At 36.1% G+C, this 17,791-nt stretch overlaps 1 protein-coding gene and 1 pseudogene across 3 annotated transcripts in view; both read left to right on the top strand.

The window, feature by feature from the left end:
• Nucleotides 1-17,791, top strand: part of NCAPG (non-SMC condensin I complex subunit G) — a 47,345-nt gene that overhangs the window by 3,641 nt on the left and 25,913 nt on the right. For all 3 annotated transcript variants that reach the window (XM_030864302.2, XM_060299195.2, XM_060299196.2), the window contains exons 4-11: nucleotides 341-486; nucleotides 7,892-7,976; nucleotides 8,986-9,178; nucleotides 9,640-9,789; nucleotides 13,552-13,692; nucleotides 14,281-14,404; nucleotides 15,601-15,690; nucleotides 16,018-16,197. In XM_030864302.2, coding sequence (XP_030720162.1) covers nucleotides 341-486; nucleotides 7,892-7,976; nucleotides 8,986-9,178; nucleotides 9,640-9,789; nucleotides 13,552-13,692; nucleotides 14,281-14,404; nucleotides 15,601-15,690; nucleotides 16,018-16,197 — 1,109 coding nt within the window. The remainder of the gene's footprint in view (nucleotides 1-340; nucleotides 487-7,891; nucleotides 7,977-8,985; nucleotides 9,179-9,639; nucleotides 9,790-13,551; nucleotides 13,693-14,280; nucleotides 14,405-15,600; nucleotides 15,691-16,017; nucleotides 16,198-17,791) is intronic.
• LOC115857375 (U6 spliceosomal RNA) lies at nucleotides 12,971-13,071 on the top strand (annotated as a pseudogene).

A 17,791-nucleotide genomic window follows, 5' to 3' on the forward strand; every position in this document is an offset into this window, starting at 1 on the left:
TAAAGCCATATCCGTTTAAAATAAACTGGCTTCCATCCTAGACTTGTTTCTAAATCTTAAAGAGTAGCAAAGACATAATCTGAATGATGGATTTTCCATGATCTTTAGGGTTATTTATTTTCAGTTTTAGCCTTCCTGCCTAGTCCATTGACTAATTTCTAATTCTGTCCTTTTTAAGGGATGTTGGCAGAAAAAAATCTTCAGCTAAAATTAAATGTGTAAGACTAAAAAATGATTTTTATCATTTTAAAGATTAAATATCAAAATGTGGGTTATCTATGACTATGGCTAACTAAATAATATGTTGTTAGCGTACTAAAATGTATTGCTCTATTTTTAGCATATGCTACTTTGATTGAAAATGATTCAAATCCAGAAGTTAGGCGGGCAGTGTTATCATGTATTGCGCCATCAGCAAAGACTTTGCCAAAAATTGTAGGGCGCACCAAGGATGTGAAAGAGGCTGTCAGAAAGCTGGCTTATCAGGTAAATAAGTCCAATATCTTATATAGACATGTTCTTAAAAGACAAGAAGCTGTATTCTTAAAATACTTTTTTTTTTTAACATCTTCATTGGAGTATAATTGCTTGACAATGGTGTGTTAGTTTCTGCTTTATAACAAAGTGAATCAGTTATACATATACATATGTTCCCATATCTCTTCCCTCTTGTGTCTCCCTCCCTCCCACCCTCCCTATCCCACCCCTCTAGGTGGTCACAAAGCACCGAGTTGATCTCCCTGTGCTATGCGGCTGCTTCCCACTAGCTATCTATTTTACATTTGGTAGTGTATATATGTCCATGCCACTCTCTCGCTTTGTCACAGCTTACCCTTCCCCATCCCCATATCCTCAAGTCCATTCTCTAGTAGGTCTGTGTCTTTATTCCTCTCTTACCCCTAGGTTCTTCATGACACTTTCTTTTTCTTAAGTTCCATATATATATGTCAACATACGGTATCTGTCTTTCTCTCTCTGACTTACTTCACTCTGTATGACAGACTCTATGTCCATCCACCTCATTACAAATCACTCAATTCCATTTCTTTTTATGGCTGAGTAATATTCCATTGTATACATGTGCCACATCATCTTTGTGCATACATCCGATAATGGACACTTAAGTTGTTTCCATCTCCTGGCTGTTGTAAGTAGAGCTGCAATGAACATTTTGGTACATGACTCTTTTTGAATTATGGTTTTCTCAGGGTATATGCCCAGTAGTGGGATTGCTGGGTCATATGGTAGTTCTATTTGTAGTTTTTTAAGAAACCTCCATACTGTTCTCCACAGTGGCTGTACCAATTCACATTCCCACCAGCAGTGCAAGAGTGTTCCCTTTTCTCCACACCCTCTCCAGCATTTATTGTTTCTAGATTTTTTGATGATGGCCATTCTGACTGGTGTGAGATGATATCTCATTGTAGTTTTGATTTGCATTTCTCTAATGATTAATTATGTTGAGCATTCTTTCATGTGTTTGTTGGCAGTCTGTATATCTTCTTTGGAGAAATGTCTGTTTAGGTTTTCTGCCCATTTTTGGATTGGGTTGTTTGTTTTTTTGTTATTGAGCAGCATGAGCTGCTTGTAAATTTTGGAGATTAATCCTTTGTCAGTTGCTTCATTTGCAAATATTTTCTCCCATTCTGAGGGTTGTCTTTTCATCTTGTTTACGGTTTCCTTTGCTGTGCAAAAGCTTTGAAGTTTCATTAGGTCCCATTTGTTTGTTTTTGTTTTTATTTCCATTTCCTAGGAGGTGGGTCAAAAAGGATCTTGCTGTGATTTATGTCATAGAGTGTTCTGCCTATGTTTTCCTCTAAGGGTTTTATAGTGTCTGGTCTTATGTTTAGGTCTTTAATCCATTTTGAGCTTATTTTTGTGTATGGTGTTAGGGAGTGTTCTAATCTCATACTTTTACGTGTACCTGTCCATTTTTCCCAGCACCACTTATTGAAGAGGCTGTCCTTTCTCCACTGTACATTCCTGCCTTCTTTATCAAAGACAAGGTGACCATATGTGTGTGGGTTTATTTCTGGGCTTTCTATCCTGTTACATTGATCTATATTTCTGTTTCTGTGCCAGTACCATACTGTCTTGATTACTGTAGCTTTGTAGTATAGTCTGAAGTCAGGGAGCCTGATTTCTCCAGATCCGTTTCTCGTTCTCAAGATTGCTTTGGCTATTTGGGGTCTTTTGTGTTTCCATACAAATTGTGAAATTTTTTGTTCTAGTTCTGTGAAAAATGCCAGTGGTAATTTGATAGGGACTGCATTGAATCTGTAGATTGCTTTGGGTAGTAGAGTCATTTTCACAATGTTGGTTCTTCCAATCCAAGAACATGGTATATCTCTGCATCTATTTGTATCATCTTTAATTTCTTTCAACAGTGTCTTTTAATTTTCTGCATACAGGTCTTTTGTCTCCTTAGGTAGGTTTACTCCTAGGTATTTTATTCTTTTTGTTGCAATGGTAAATGGGGTGTTTTCTTGATTTCACTTTCAGATTTTTCATCATTAGTGTATAGGAATGCCAGAGATTTCTGTGAATTAATTTTGTATCCTGCTACATTACCAAATTCATTGATTAGCTCTAGTAGTTTTCTGGTAGCATCTTTAGGATTCTCTATGTATAGTATCATGTCATCTGCAAACAGTGACAGCTTTACTTCTTCTTTTCCGATTTGGATTCCTTTTATTTCCTTTTCTTCTCTGATTGCTGTGGCTAAAACTTCCAAAACTATGTTGAATAAGAGTGGTGAGAGTGGGCAACCTTGTCTTGTTCCTGATCTTAGTGGAAATGCTTTCAGTTTTTCACCATTGAGGACGATGTTGGCTGTTGGTTTGTCATATATGGCCTTTATTATGTTGAGGAAAATTCCCTCTATGCCTACTTTCTGCAGGGTTTTTATCATAAATGGGTGTTGAATTTTTTTGAAAGCTTTCTCTGCATCTATTGAGATGATCCTATGGTTTTTCTCCTTCAATTTGTTAATATGATTTATCACATTGATAGATTTGCATATATTGAAGAATCCTTGCATTCCTGGAATAAACCCCACTTGATCATGGTGTATGATCCTTTTAATGTGCTGTTGGATTCTGTTTGCTAGTATTTTGTTGAAGATTTCTGCATCTATGTTCATCAGTGATATTGGCCTGGAGTTTTCTTTCTTTGTGACATCCTTGTCCGGTTTTGGTATCAGGGTGATGGTGGCCTTGTAGAATGAGTTTGGGAGTGTTCCTCCCTCTGCTATATTTTGGAAGAGTTTGAGAAGGATAGGTGTTAGCTCTTCTCTAAATGTTTGATAGAATTCGTCTGTGAAGCCATCTGGTCCTGGACTTTAGTTTGTTGGAAGATTTTTAATCACACTTTCAATTTCAGTGCTTGTGATTGGTCTGTTCATATTTTCTATTTCTTCCTGGTTCAGTCTTGGAGGTTGTGCATTTCTAAGAATTTGTCTGTTTCTTCCAGGTTGTCCATTTTATTGGCATAGAGTTGCTTGTAGTAATGTCTTATGATCTTTTATATTTCTGCAGTGTAAGTTGTTACTTCTCCTTTTTCATTCCTAATTCTATTGATTTGAGTCTTCTCCCCTTTTTTCTTGATGAGTCTGGCTAATGGTTTATCAATTTTGTTTGTCTTCCCAAAGAACCAGCTTTTAGTTTTATTGATCTTTGTTATCGTTTCCTTCATTTCTTTTTCATTTATTTCTGCTCTGATCTTTATGATTTCTTTCCTTCTGCTAACTTTGGGGTTTTTTTGTTCTTCTTTCTCTAGTTGCTTTAGGTGCAAGGTTAGGTTGTTTATTCGAGATGTTTCCTGTTTCTTATGGTAGGGTTGTATTGCTATAAATTTCCCTCTTAGAACTGCTTTTGCTGCATCCCATAGGTTTTGGGTCATCATGTCTCCATTGTCATTTGTTTCTAGGTATTTTTTGATTTCCTCTTTGATTTCTTCAGTGATCACTTCGTTATTAAGTAGTGTATTGTTTAGCCTCCATGTGTTTATATTTTTTACAGATCTTTTCCTGTAATTGATATCTAGTCTCATAGTATTGTGATTGGAAAAGATACTTGATACAATTTCAATTTTCTTAAATTTACCAAGGCTTGATTTGTGACCCAAGATATGATCTATCCTGGAGAATGTTCCATGAGCACTTGAGAAAAATGTGTATTCTGTTGTTTTTGGATGGAATGTCCTATAAATTATCAATTAAGTCCATTTGTTTAATGTATCCTTTAAAGCTTGTATTTCCTTATTTATTTTCATTTTGGGTGATCTGTCCATTGGTGAAAGTGGGGTGTTAAAGTCCCCTACTATGATTGTGTTACTGTCGATTTCCCCTTTTATGGCTGTTAGTATTTGCCTTATGCATGGAGGTGCTCCTATGTTGGGTGCATAAATATTTACAATTGTTATATTTTCTTCTTGGATCGCTCCCTTGATCATTATGTAGTGTCCTTCTTTGTCTCTTCTAATAGTCTTTATTTTAAAGTCTATTTTGTCTGATATGAGAATTGCTACTCCAGCTTTCTTCTGATTTCCATTTGCATGGAGTACCTTTCTCCATTCCCTCACTTTCAGTCTGTATGTGTCCATAGGTCTGAAGTGGGTCTCTTGTAGACAGCATATATATGGGTCTTGTTTTTGTATCCATTCAGCCAGTCTGTGTCTTTTGGTGGGAGCATTTAATCCATTTACATTTAAGGTAATTAACGACATGTATGTTCCTGTTCTTATTTTCTTAATTGTTTTGGGTTTGTTATTGTAGGTCTTTTCCTTCTCTTGTGTTTCTTGCCTAGAGAAGGTCCTTTAGCATTTGTTGTAAAGCTGGTTTGGTGGTGCTGAACTCTGTCAGCTTTTGCTTGTCTGTAAAGGTTTTAATTTCTCCATCAAATCTGAGTGAGATCCTTGCTGGTTAGAGTAATCTTGGTTGTAGGTTTTTCTCTTTCATCACTTTAAATATGTCTTGCCAGTCCCTTCTGGCTTGCAGAGTTTCTGCTGTAAGATCAGCTCTTAACCTTACGGGGATTCCCTTGTGTGTTATTTGTTGTTTTTCCCTTGCTGCTTTTAATATGTTTTCTTTGTATTTTATTTTTGACAGTTTGATTAATTTGTGTCTTGGCGTGTTTCTCCTTGGATTTACCCTGTATGGGACTCTCTGTGCTTCCTGGACTTGACTATTTCCTTTCCCATATTAGGGAAGGTTTCAACTATAATCTCTTCAAATATTTTCTCAGTCCCTTTCTTTTTCTCTTCTTCTTCTGGAACCCCTGTGATTTGAATGTTGGTGCGTTTAATATTGTCCCAGAGGTCTCTGAGACTGTCCTCAGTTCTTTTCATTCTTTTTTCTCTATTCTGCTCTGCAGTACTTATTTCCACTGTTTTATCTTCCTGATCACTTATCCGTTCTTCTGCCTCAGTTATTCTGCTATTGATCCCTTCTAGAGTATTTTTAATTTCATTTATTGTGGTGTTCATCGTTGCTTGTTTCATCTTTAGTTCTTCTATGTCCTTGTTAAATGTTTCTTGCATTTTCTCTATTCTATTTCCAAGATTTTGGATCATCTTTACTATCATTATTCTGAATTCTTTTTCAGGTAGACTGCCTATTTCCTCTTCATTTGTTAGGTCTGGTGGGTTTTTACCTTGCTCCTTCATCTGCTGTGTGTTTTTCTGTCTTCTCATTTTGCTTATCTTGCTGTGTTTGGGGTCTCCTTTTTGCAGGCTGCAGGTTCATAGTTCCCGTTGTTTTTGGTGTCTGTCCCCAGTGGCTGAAGTTGGTTCAGTGGGTTTTGTAGGCTTCCTGGTGGAGGGGACTAGTGCCTGTGTTCTGGTGAATGAGGCTGGATCTTGTCTTTCTGGTGGGCAGGTCCACGTCTGGTGGTGTGTTTTGGGGTGTCTGTGGACTTCTTATGATTTTAGGCAGCCTCTCTGCTAATGGGTGGGGTTGTGTTCCTGTCTTGCTAGTTGTTTGGCATAGGGTGTCCAGCACTGTAGCTTGCTGGTCTTTGAGTGAAGCTGGGTGTTGGTGTTGAGATGGAGATCCCTGGGAGATTTTCGCCATTTGATATTACGTGGAGCTGGGAGGTCTCTTGTGGACCAGTGTCCTGAAGTTGGCTCTCCCACCTCAGAGGCACAGCACTGACTCCTGGCTGCAGCACCAAGAGCCTTTCATCCACACAGCTCAGAATAAAAGGGAGAAAAAGTAGAAAGAAAGACGATAAAAGAAAATAAAATAAAGTAAGATAAAATAAAATAAAGCTATTAAAATAAAAAATAATTATTAAGAAAAAATTTTTTAAAAAGGAAAAAAAAAACGGACGGATAGAACCATAGGATAAATGGTGAAAGCAAAGCTCTACAGACAAAATCTCACACAGAAGCATACACATACACACTCACAAAAAGAGGAAAAGGGGAAAAAATAATAAATCTTGGCCTCAAAGGCCACCTCCTCAATTTGGGATGATTCGTTGTCTATTCAGGTATTCCACAGATGCAGGGTACATCAAGTTGATTGTGGAGATTTAATCCCTGCTCCTGAGGGTGCTGGGAGAGATTTACCTTTCTCTTTGTTTGCACAGCTCCCAGGGCTCAGCTGTGGATTTGACCCCGCCTCTCCGTGTAGGTCGCTGGAGGGCGTCTGTTCTTCGCTCAGACAGGACGGGGTTAAAGGAGCTGCTGATTCGGGGGCTCTGGCTCACTCAGGCCGGGGGGAGGGATCAGTATGGAGTGCGGGGCGAGCCTGCGGCGGCAGAGGCCAGCGTGACGTGGTACCCGCCTGAGGCGCGCCGTGCGTTCTCCCGGGGAAGTTGTCCCTGGATCACGAAACCCTGGCAGTGGCGGGCTGCACAGGCTCCCCGGAAGGGAAGGGAGGGTTGTATAGTGACCTGTGCTCGCACACAGGCTTCTTGGTGGCGGCAGCAGCAGCCGCCTTAGCGTCTCATGCCCATCTCTGGGGTCCGCGTTGTTAGCTGCGGCTTGCGCCCATCTCTGGCGCTCCTTTCAGCAGCATTCTTAATCGCCTCTCCCCGCGTACCAGGAAGCAAAGAGGGAAGAAAAAGTCTCTTGCCTCTTCGGCAGGTCCAGACTTTTCCCCGGACTCCCTTCTGGTTAGCCGTGGTGCACTAACCCCTGCAGGCTGCGTTCACGCCGCCAACCCCAGTCCTCTCCCTGCGCTCCAACCGAAGTCCGAGTCTCAGCTCCCAGCCCTGGCCCCGGCGGGTGAGCAGACAAGACTCTTGGGCTAGTGAGTGCCGGTGAACACCGATCCTCTGTGCGGGAGTCTCTCCGCTTTGCCCTCCGCCCCCCTGTTGCTGTGCTCTCCTCCGTGGCTCCGAAGTTTCCCCCCTCCGCCACCCGCCGTCTCCGCCCGCAAAGGGGCTTCCTAGTGTGTGGAAGACTTTCCTCCTTCACAGCTCTCTCCCACTGATGCAGGTCCCGTCCCTATTCTTTTGTCTCTGTTTATTTTTTCTTTTGCTCTCCCCAGATACGTGGGGGAGTTTCTTGCCTTTTGGGAGGTCTGAGGTCTTCTGCCAGCGTTCAGTAGATGTTCTGTAGGAGTTATTCCACGTGTAGATGTATTTCTGATGTATCTGTGGGGAAGTAGGTGATCTCTGCGTCTTACTCTTCCACCATCTTCCCTGCCGTAATCCCTCTTAAAATACTTTTGAAAAATATTTGGCACATAATAATTCAATTGAGATTTTTATGGACGGAGACTGTAGATAATTTAGGTAGAATCTTATTGCATTAATGTGTTACCAGATATTAATTTTTTTGGAAATTCTGGATAATTTTCTTAGGTGAAGGAGATATTACTAGTTATAAAATACATAAATTATATTGAGTTTAATGGCCATTTTTTTATTATCATCTCTTTAAGGTTTTAGCTGAAAAGGTTCACATGAGAGCTATGTCCATTGCTCAGAGAGTAATGCTCCTTCAACAAGGTCTTAATGACAGATCAGGTAAGTTAGATATCATTATAGACAAAACATTAGTAGATTTTGAGGTTAGATTTAAAAGGTTTAGGAGAGTGTCCTAAATTAAGTCAGGTAAGCCTATCATTCCCACAGCCTGTCAAAGTTTATCTACGTGTATTGTATAGAATACATTTTCTAGGGTTAAAGGTCTTGGTACTTAGAAGTAGCAGTTTGTTTTAATTTTTCTGTGTTTTATGTGTGGAGAAACTAAAGCTTAAGGCTATAAAAATAACATCAGAAGTAGGGCAGGATCTCTTTTTCACCGCTTTCGCTTCCTTTAAAAAAAATGCTGTCTTACCCCTTTTGTGTATATCCTCCTATGAATGTGTTCTGTGTATCCGAAACAATTAGAAATGGTCAGACCAGTATAATTTTTCTAGTCCCCCCCACCTTTTCTCTTTGTTACAGCTGGAGAATCAACTTATAGCAATGATATGAAGAATGATATATTTTAAATTTCCAAACCCCATGAGAAGGTTAAGATGGCTTAATTTTGCTGTAGCAAGAAAACATGAGTTTGAAGGACTAATGACTAGGATGACTTTAAAAACTAAGAATAAGGTTTTTCAATCATATGCCTGTATGATTCACTACTGCACATATCAATCATGTAATAAATGGATGAAGTCAGGCAACAAGTAAAATAATAGGTGTTATATATAGTCTAGACTAGTACCTGAAGCCCAGTGAACTCAGGGGAGAAGGAATGCAAAAATATTTTTGTAGGCTGTGGTAGTGGTTGTATATTTGGTTCTGACCTATTCCATTTTCATATGGAAGTGAGCATCACAGTGACTTTTCACTTTTTACAATATCATTGTACTTTTAAGTTTTTCTTTAGTATGCATTGTTTTGCCTCTGTCTGGTCCCATTTTTCTAGTAAATGTCGACTTAGTTAACATTGATCTGGTAAGAGTTAATTAAAACAGACAAAATATAGGAAATGGAAGCTAGAGGGAGACTTTGTTCACCTGTGTTTCAAATGACTTAACAGATGCTGTGAAACAAGCAGTGCAGAAGCATCTTCTCCAAGGCTGGTTACGTTTCACTGAAGGAAGTATATTAGAGTTGCTTCATCGGTTAGATGTGGAAAATTCTTCTGAAGTGGCAGTCTCTGTTCTCAATGCCTTATTTTCAGTGACTCCTCTTAATGAACTGGCAGAAATCTGTAAAAATAATGATGGCAGGTATGTAAAGTATTCATTATTTGAAATATGATACGGATGAACCTTTGCAATTAAAATTAGTCCTCTTCTGCATTACTTAAGATTGTATCAGTACTTTTTATCTACATGTCTTTTCTTTAGTCTGGTGGATGTCTTTTTTCCCTTTTTTTCCTCCTTGTGTTAGAACTCACTACTTTATCATAGACTACTTTAGCTGCGTTTTTTGTTTTGTTTTGTTACTTTGATTTTTGCATTAGCTTACCATGGAAAGTCCAACAGCATGGATCCCTATTGTGTTTGCTCATTTGATTTTTTTTTTTCTCTTTTGGTTTAAATATTTTCATTCTCTTTTGTGTGGATAAGTTAATGACTGCAGTTAAAACGATGGTGGTTATAAATCAAGTCTGCTTATTCCCACTTTTCTACTCAGTTCATATTTTTACTGGATATTAAGATATATTCTGTCTCCCTTTTAAATGAAGGAAATTGATTCCAGCAGATACATTAACTCCTGAAATTGCTTTGTATTGGCGTGTCCTTTGTGAATATTTGAGATCAAAAGGAGATGAAGGTGAAGAATTTTTAGAGCAGATTTTGCCAGAGCCTGTAGTATACGCTGAGTATTTACTAAGGTAAAATTGTTTTCTTTGGTTTGGGATGTACTTGTGTTGTACTTGTGTTGTTGTGTGTATTAACTTTCCAGCCCCCTCCCTCAAAGCAATGCTTGATTGAGAATAAGTTGAAAACCATTTTTTTGGACAGGCAAGGATAAATAGGTATACTGATTGAGTCTTTCTAAAGAATATCCTGTGCTGGTCAGTATACTGAAAGACCAAAGTCAATATGTTTTGGGACATTTCCTTAAAACTGGTAAGATGTAATGATGAACATTTCTCCATAAAGTTGATGATGATGTGTTGCTCTTTGAAATTGGTTGGCGAACTTTTTCTAAGTGCCAGACGGTAAATATTTTAGAGTCTGTGGACCATGCTCTGTCGCAACGACTCAGTTCTGCTGTGGTACTGCAAGAGCAGCCACAGAAAATATGTAATGAATAAGTGTGATTGTTTTCTGATCAATCTTTCATCAACTTTTATGGACACTAAAATTTGAATTTCATATAATTTTTACACATATATTTACATATATATATATCATTTAAAGATGTAAAAATCTTAGCTTGCAGGCTGTACAAAAACAAGCAGCAGGCTCTCTCTGGTGCATGGGCCACAGTTTTCCAACTGACAGGGTGGACCTCTGGCCAGTTTTAGTATTAATTAAAACTGTTACGGTTTGGCTTTTGTTTTTTAAAAAGTTTTTTCAAAATATCTTTTTCTTAAATTATTTGAATTACTCTAGTTTCTACTTGGTTCACTTTAAAATTATACAAGTAGGGTTTCCCTGGTGGCACAGTGGTTGAGAGTCCGCCTGCCGATGCAGGGGACGTGGGTTCATGCCCCGGTCCGGGAAGATCCCACATGCTGCGGAGCGGCTGGGCCTGTGAGCCATGGCGCTGAGCCTGCGCGCCGCAACAGGAGAGGCCACAACAGTGAGAGGCCCGCATACCGCAAAATTATACAAGTAAAATTGTACAAGTAAAACATGAATGCATTTTTGTCAAAATTCAAATACAGAAGTATACAGAATAAAAATGCGGTATTTCCTCTTACTCCTAATTCCTCAATCCCATTAATCTCCTTAGAGTTAACATCTAAACAATTTGGGGTATACACTTTCAACCCTCTTTCTCTACATTCACATACACATATACTAAGTGCATGGTTTTTAAAAATATAACACATTATACATATTTTTGGTTTTTTTCAACTACTATCTGAGATCATTATATTGGTACATATCAGTACAAATCTATCGCAGTCTTAATAACAACCTATCACTCCATAGTACGGTGATAATGTTTAATTTACTTTTCTACTGATGGACATTTAGGGTATTTTCAGTTTTCACTGATGAAGGTGTTTTAAATTTTCTTTACATTTTTATGTATGTTTGGGATTTTGTAGGGTTGATTCCCAGAAGTGGAATTGCTGGGCCAAAGGTTATATATTTTTTCAATAGATATTGGCGTGTAGATTTTTAACTTCATGATTTTGATGCATTTTTTAAAAAACTTTACATATAATATGGATTATGGGCCTGAATTCTCTTGGTGTGAAATATAGTGTCCTGCTTTTGTGTATAATGGCCCCACATGTAAGTTAGGGAGCGAAGCTAAGAACGTATTTGAATTTTGTATGCAAAACATTGAATCCATAAATATCTTAAATGTGAGCCAATATGGAGACTTATAGCTTGAGCTCATAGTAACATGAAAAACGTGGGAATCTACTTAGAGTTTTAAGGGTAATTATTTCAGGCTTTAATATTTAACTGGAGTATTCATTATAATGGTGTTTGGGCCATGTTGAAATGTACCCAAAAGGAATGAATTTTGATGCAATGCTTAATAATATATGTTTATATAAAAGTAATAAGTGCTCATAGAAGATTGAAAAAATATAAGAAATATGAGGAAATGTTAAATATTATATTTAAATAACAGAGGGTGAGCATCTCAAAGACTGGTTCACAGATTGATTAATTCTTAGTTACTGAAAATTGACATGTAAAGAGCTTGGTTCCTCTAACTTTAAGAGGTCAGGGATTCTTATATTTCCTTTGTCACTTAATCTGTGAGTTTTGAAATAAGTTACTTGGATCAACTTGTTTTTTTCACATATAAAAAGGAAAACTTTAAAGATCATATTTAATTATTGAAAGAATACTTAAGAAATAGGATGATTTTCTTTTTGGAGCAGTGTCACTAGATAGGATTCGTTTTCTCAAGAACAGAGACAAAATTAAATGGAAAAATTGTTTCTTGATAATCTCAAGTGTATTCTCAGACATTTTGTAGCAGGAAGAGTTAATGACTCAGAATGCTGATACAAAATGATTTCCTGTTAATTGAGGTGTTCACATAAAGAGAGAAATTGGGGATGTTAAATGAGGCCTATCAAATTTGAGTAAGAAAAAGGGACACTAATAGAATTTTAAGAAATCTACCTTAAATTCTTAAGAGAGTTTAAAAAAAACTTTCTTGAGTGGTCTCTTCATTATAATGACTACCTTTAAAAATGGTTGGAAAGAGACGATTTCATGGTAATTAAAATTGGTAGGTCGATTTTAAGTTGTATTTATGCAGTTCAGGATTTGTAATTATTAATGAAACAACTACTCTTTAGGTATTTTTAAAAATAAATTCAAAGTCTTGATACTATGCATTGTGCTAAAGCTGGGATGGAGAAGTAGGAGGGATTCAAAGGTGAGTGAAGGTTTCTTAGCTTGTCAGAAATCAGTAACTCTACTGATTTATTGATTTTGATAATTATCAGTTTTGTAGCTTTTGTTTAGTTTCCTGCTAGAATCCAAAGGGTGCCTGATGGCCTTGAAGGTCCTAATATCATTGCCAGAGATTTATGAGCTTTTATTTACTCTTGGCTGTCATTTTATGAGTCAGTTCATTTATTCATCATTATTCTGCAGTGTTTATAACTTGATTTTTGTTGACAATTTAAAATGACATTTTTCATCAGGATTATCATTTCATATATTACTTCCAACCTAAAGGCACCTAGTTGTATAGGTTTAAACTCTTAATTCTACTTAAACTCTTAATTCTGTTTTTAAGTAGCTATTTTTGTTCCACACAAAAAAGGAGACCTTCTGGTAGACTCTTGAATGTTATCTAGGTGAGGGTTGTAAAAGGCTTTAATTTGGGCAGTGATAGTAAAAATAAAAGGGTAGTTGACGGTGCTTGCTTAGTAGCACCTACACTAAAATAAGAACAATATAGAGATTAGTAGGGCCCCTAAGCAATGGTACTACAAATTCATGAAGCTATCTATATTTTTCTGATTTTTTTAAAAAGGTCGTTGTATTCATGCATTACTTATGTAATTACTATTTCTACTACTATTCTTTTAAACAAAATAATGGTTAATTAAGGATGATGAGGGAAGACTAGCTCTTTCTGAATAATTGGATTTTGGAGACGGGATTTAGAACTTTATAATTGAGAATACTAGTGACATTGAAATAGTTATTTTGAGAGATACAAATATGTACCTTTTGAAAATTTCCCATAGGAAATTTGAATCTTTAATGAAAATATATTTTCCAAATTCTTTTGAATCAAGCCAGTAAGTTCACAGAAGTTCATGACAATAACACAGAAGTTACTCTGTAGATCTGGATTAGTATAACATGGTATAAATATCCGTATATTTGGACTGATATGAGCAGAAAATGACCTTTTCTGACTTAATGGGGAGCTGTTTAATGTTTAATGTTTCTAAACAGATTCTACATCTTATTAATTGTGCTTGTTTTAGTTATATTCAGAGCATTCCGGTTGTTAATGAAGAACAGAGAGGTGATTTTTCTTATATTGGCAATTTGATGACAAAAGAGTTTATAGGTCAACAATTGATTCTAATTATCAAGTTTTTGGATACCAATGAAGAAGGAGGAAGGTACATTTAAATGTAAACCCTTGTTCTTATTTGCGCTTCTAATTTTATGTGTTGAAATATAGTCTTGTTACAATATGATTAAATATATTTAACCTAGCTCCCTAAAGTGTTATATGAAGTGTTCTCTTTCCTCTTATATATATGGAGTATGTAAGAGGAAATATATTTATATACTGTCTTTCTCCTAATTTCTCTCTCTCTATATGAATATATGTATATATGGAAATATAAGTTTCTAATTCAGTTCCTTGAGAATAAATCAATAAAATTGCAGGTTTTTGCTTAAAAGTTTCTATTAGTATTACTAGTCCTCTCTAATAAATACAGTCTAAAAGATTTGATTCACTTATGGTATTTTGTCATTTCATCATGTTGATTTATGAAAGATTATAGGGCCATTTATAAATTTTTTTTCAGAACGTGAATTTTGGTCTAAAGTCTGTACATATATTTTTGTACCTATAGTGATAAATATAAAAAAGAAGACAAATTAAGTCTGTAATTAAGTCTGCAGAATAGGTGAAACGTTAGAGATATAATGTGTTTCTACTCTTGTACTGAAATTAAAATAGTTCTTTTTGAATGCAGGAAACGACTGCTGGCTATCTTACAGGAGATTCTTACTCTACCCACCACCCCAATATCCCTAATTTCTTTTCTTGTTGAGAGACTGCTCCACATTATTATAGATGATAATAAGAGAACACAGATTGTAAGTAATTTTCTTCATTCTTGATAAAAATAAAAGATTTTGGTCAATAACATTGAGGGTTGTCTTATTCTCTTTTCAGTACTTTTGGCTTTAATTGCTTTTGTTTTAGTTTTGTCTCTTTATCAAGTCTTTAAACTTCTTAAAACCAAATCTCTCTCACACACACATTTTAAAAAATATCTCCTTTCTTTTACCATATCTATCATTGTGTTGAATCAGTTTGAAATGGAGCAGGTTAGGGAAGAGGTGACATATAGGCATTGGTTGCTAGAAGGTTTGAGGGCCGACTGAATTTATACATACCTGGGTTCAAATCCCCTCGGACGCTTTCTCGATTTGTGGCTTTGCCTGAGTTATTTAATTTAGAATTTTTACCTGTCTGCAAAATCAGAACAATGAAATTTATCTTTCATTGTTCAATGAAGCAATGTTCATAAAGTGCTTGGTAAATACAGAAATAAATATTATCTATTATTTTACTATATTCAAGTGTTATTTTCTCTGGGGTAGCCCAAAAAGAGAGGCCTGTATCGTTGATTTTCATAAAATCGTATAGTCTTGGAGTTGCGAGTTAATTCAAAGGTTGTCTTTTCCACTCCTTCCTTATATAGATATACATAACATAAATTCTTTCTACAACATCCCCAGTTAGTGGTTATCCAGCACCTGCTTAAGGTACCTTCCTTTGGGTTGCAGCTTTTTCCTGAATTGGCCAGCTCCAATGCCTAGTGGCTCTGAAAGAAAAGTGTTTAATCTGCTGTCATTATTTATGCCTTGTATACCCAAAGGAAGAATAAAAGAGTATTCTAATTTTTTATATTCCACTTCCATTGGAGCTGAACAAGGGAGGGAGTTGAGGATTTTAGGCAGAAAATTTTAGTTTTATGGTGCCTAAGATTAGATGCTCTTTTCATTTTTTCTGTTTCAAAGCACTATATGAAAGAGAATTTATCTTCAGTGTCTATGTGCCTATTTACCTTCCCATAATCTTAAGAGTTTTTAGTCAGATGTATTGTTTGGTCATTTTTTTTCTAAAATTGTCTAGCAAATAGAATGTGTGCCATTTTTTGCTTGTATATTTTGCTCTATTTTTCAAGAGATTGTGGATACAGTTTGGAGTTTTGTATAACAGTTCGATGTCATTTTCTGATATATAACATATATTAAAGCATGTATTCTGAATTACAACTTATCAGGTTACAGAAATTATCTCAGAGATTCGGGCACCCATTGTTACTGTTGGTGTTAATAATGATCCAGCTGATGCAAGAAAGAAGGAACTCAAGGTAACTGTCTTCTAAATTAAAGAAATGCTTGAGTATATTGTAGTTGTGCAAGTCTTTTATTTCTTCTTGTACATTTCCAAAATTGCACAAAGTCAAATTATTGGTTAACTATTAAACTATATAAGAGTATCTAAAATGTTATCAGATTATGTCAGTCTGAAAGATTTGCCAATCTCTGTTTCAGGAAGACTACCACTTTTTCTGTATGTACCTGACTGCTTAACTTCTAGATGGTTGAAATGGTTTTAAATAATACTCTTCAGTTTGCTACAGATTTCACATTAATAGTTTTTGTTTGGTGTTTACACAATTTATATCTTTTCTTAGATGGCTGAAATAAAAGTTAAACTTATTGAGGCAAAAGCAGCTTTGGAAAATTGCATTAACTTACAGGATTTTAATCAAGCATCAGAATTAAAAGAAGAAGTAAAAGCATTAGAAGATGCCAAAATAAACCTATTGAAAGAGACAGAGCAACTTGAAATTAAAGAAGTCCACATAGAGAAGGTATAGATACATTTTTCATATTAAATTTCAGCTACTGTTAATCATCTCAACTAAACCTTGTTTTCTTAACTCAGCTGCAGGAATATATTCACTTAGGAGGGATTTTTTTTTTTTTTTTTTTGTGGTACACGGGCCTCTCACCATTGTGGCCTCTCCCCTTGCGGAGCACAGGCTCCAGACGTGCAGGCTCAGCGGCCATGGCTCACGGGCCCAGCTGCTCCGCGGCATGTGGGACCTTCCCATACCGGGCACGAACCCGTGTCCCCTGCATCGGCAGGAGGACTTTCAACCGCTGCGCCACCAGGGAAGCCCTAGGAGGGATTTTTAACAATACCATGAACTAATACAAAAATAATATTTTTCCGCCTGTTCCTTTCTATTTTGGACTTCGAAAGGCTTTAATGAACTTTAATTATTGTAGCTAAGACTTTATTTGATTTGCTCCCTTGTCATGCTAATCCCTAGAATCTGAAGTCTTTCTTCCTTGCCAAGGAAACCTGCTTTCCAGTGGTTTCCTTCTCTTTGTTTTGTTCTGTTTTGTTTGTCTTGAATGGTTTAGAAAAGGAAAATGCATCTTTCACTTATTTGTGGAAGACTCATGACCTTTCCACTGCTAGGAAAAGAATTTCTATAGTAACAGTGCAATTATACACATAATTTTTTAAAGTTTAATTACTCTTTTGTTTTTAGAAAAAGCTAAGTAACTTTGTTATTTTAAATGAAATACTGTATAAAATAGATAACTAATAAGAACCTGCTGTAAAGCACAGGGAACTCTACTCAATACTCTAATGGCCTATATGGGAAAAGAATCTTAAAAAAAAAAAAAAGAGTGGATATATGTATATGTATAACTGATTCACTTTGCTGTGCACCTGAAACTAACAACATTGTAAACCAACTATACTCCAATAAAAATTTTTAAAAAAAGAAATACTAAACATATATCTAATAACATTTAAAGCTTCGTTTCAGCAGTCTTTTTTAATTAACTTAGTTGTATTTGATACATGAATATTATTTTAATGTAAGGTAAAATGGTATCAATTACTAAAATATTTGCTATTAACTTTAATTCAGGAGGTCTTTTAGGATCTTGCCTTTTGTAGTAAACATCATTTATTACTGTAGTTTTGGTTTGGGAAGTGCTGATTATTCTTATAAAGAGAATGCTGGATAGGGAAGAGTTTACTATACAGGAGAGTTTTGTAAGTTATGTTATGTCCTTGAGCTCTGCAGCCATAGATATCCCTGCTCTAACACCCTACCTTCCCAGTGGGTATGCCTGAATTTTATTTTCATAGCTAAGTAGCTTATTTCTTTTGTTTGACCAAGTCAGTGGATCGTTATAGGCTCTTAAATTTGAGGAGCAAATTTAAAGTGAAAAATGAAAATATAAACTGAAAAATGATATAAACTGCAGGTCTGAATTAGGAAAATTTTAACTAGGGTGATCTATCATGGTTATTATTATCTGTTTAACTTTACCTGCTTTGACCATTTATCTGTTCATTTGTCCTATTTTAAGGGTTATAAATCTATTACAGTATAATTACAGTATAGTATAATAAATGCTATGTTCAGGTAAGTATAG

The sequence above is a fragment of the Globicephala melas genome, chromosome 5 (genome assembly GCF_963455315.2).
Source record: "Globicephala melas chromosome 5, mGloMel1.2, whole genome shotgun sequence".
NCBI lineage: Eukaryota > Metazoa > Chordata > Mammalia > Artiodactyla > Delphinidae > Globicephala > Globicephala melas.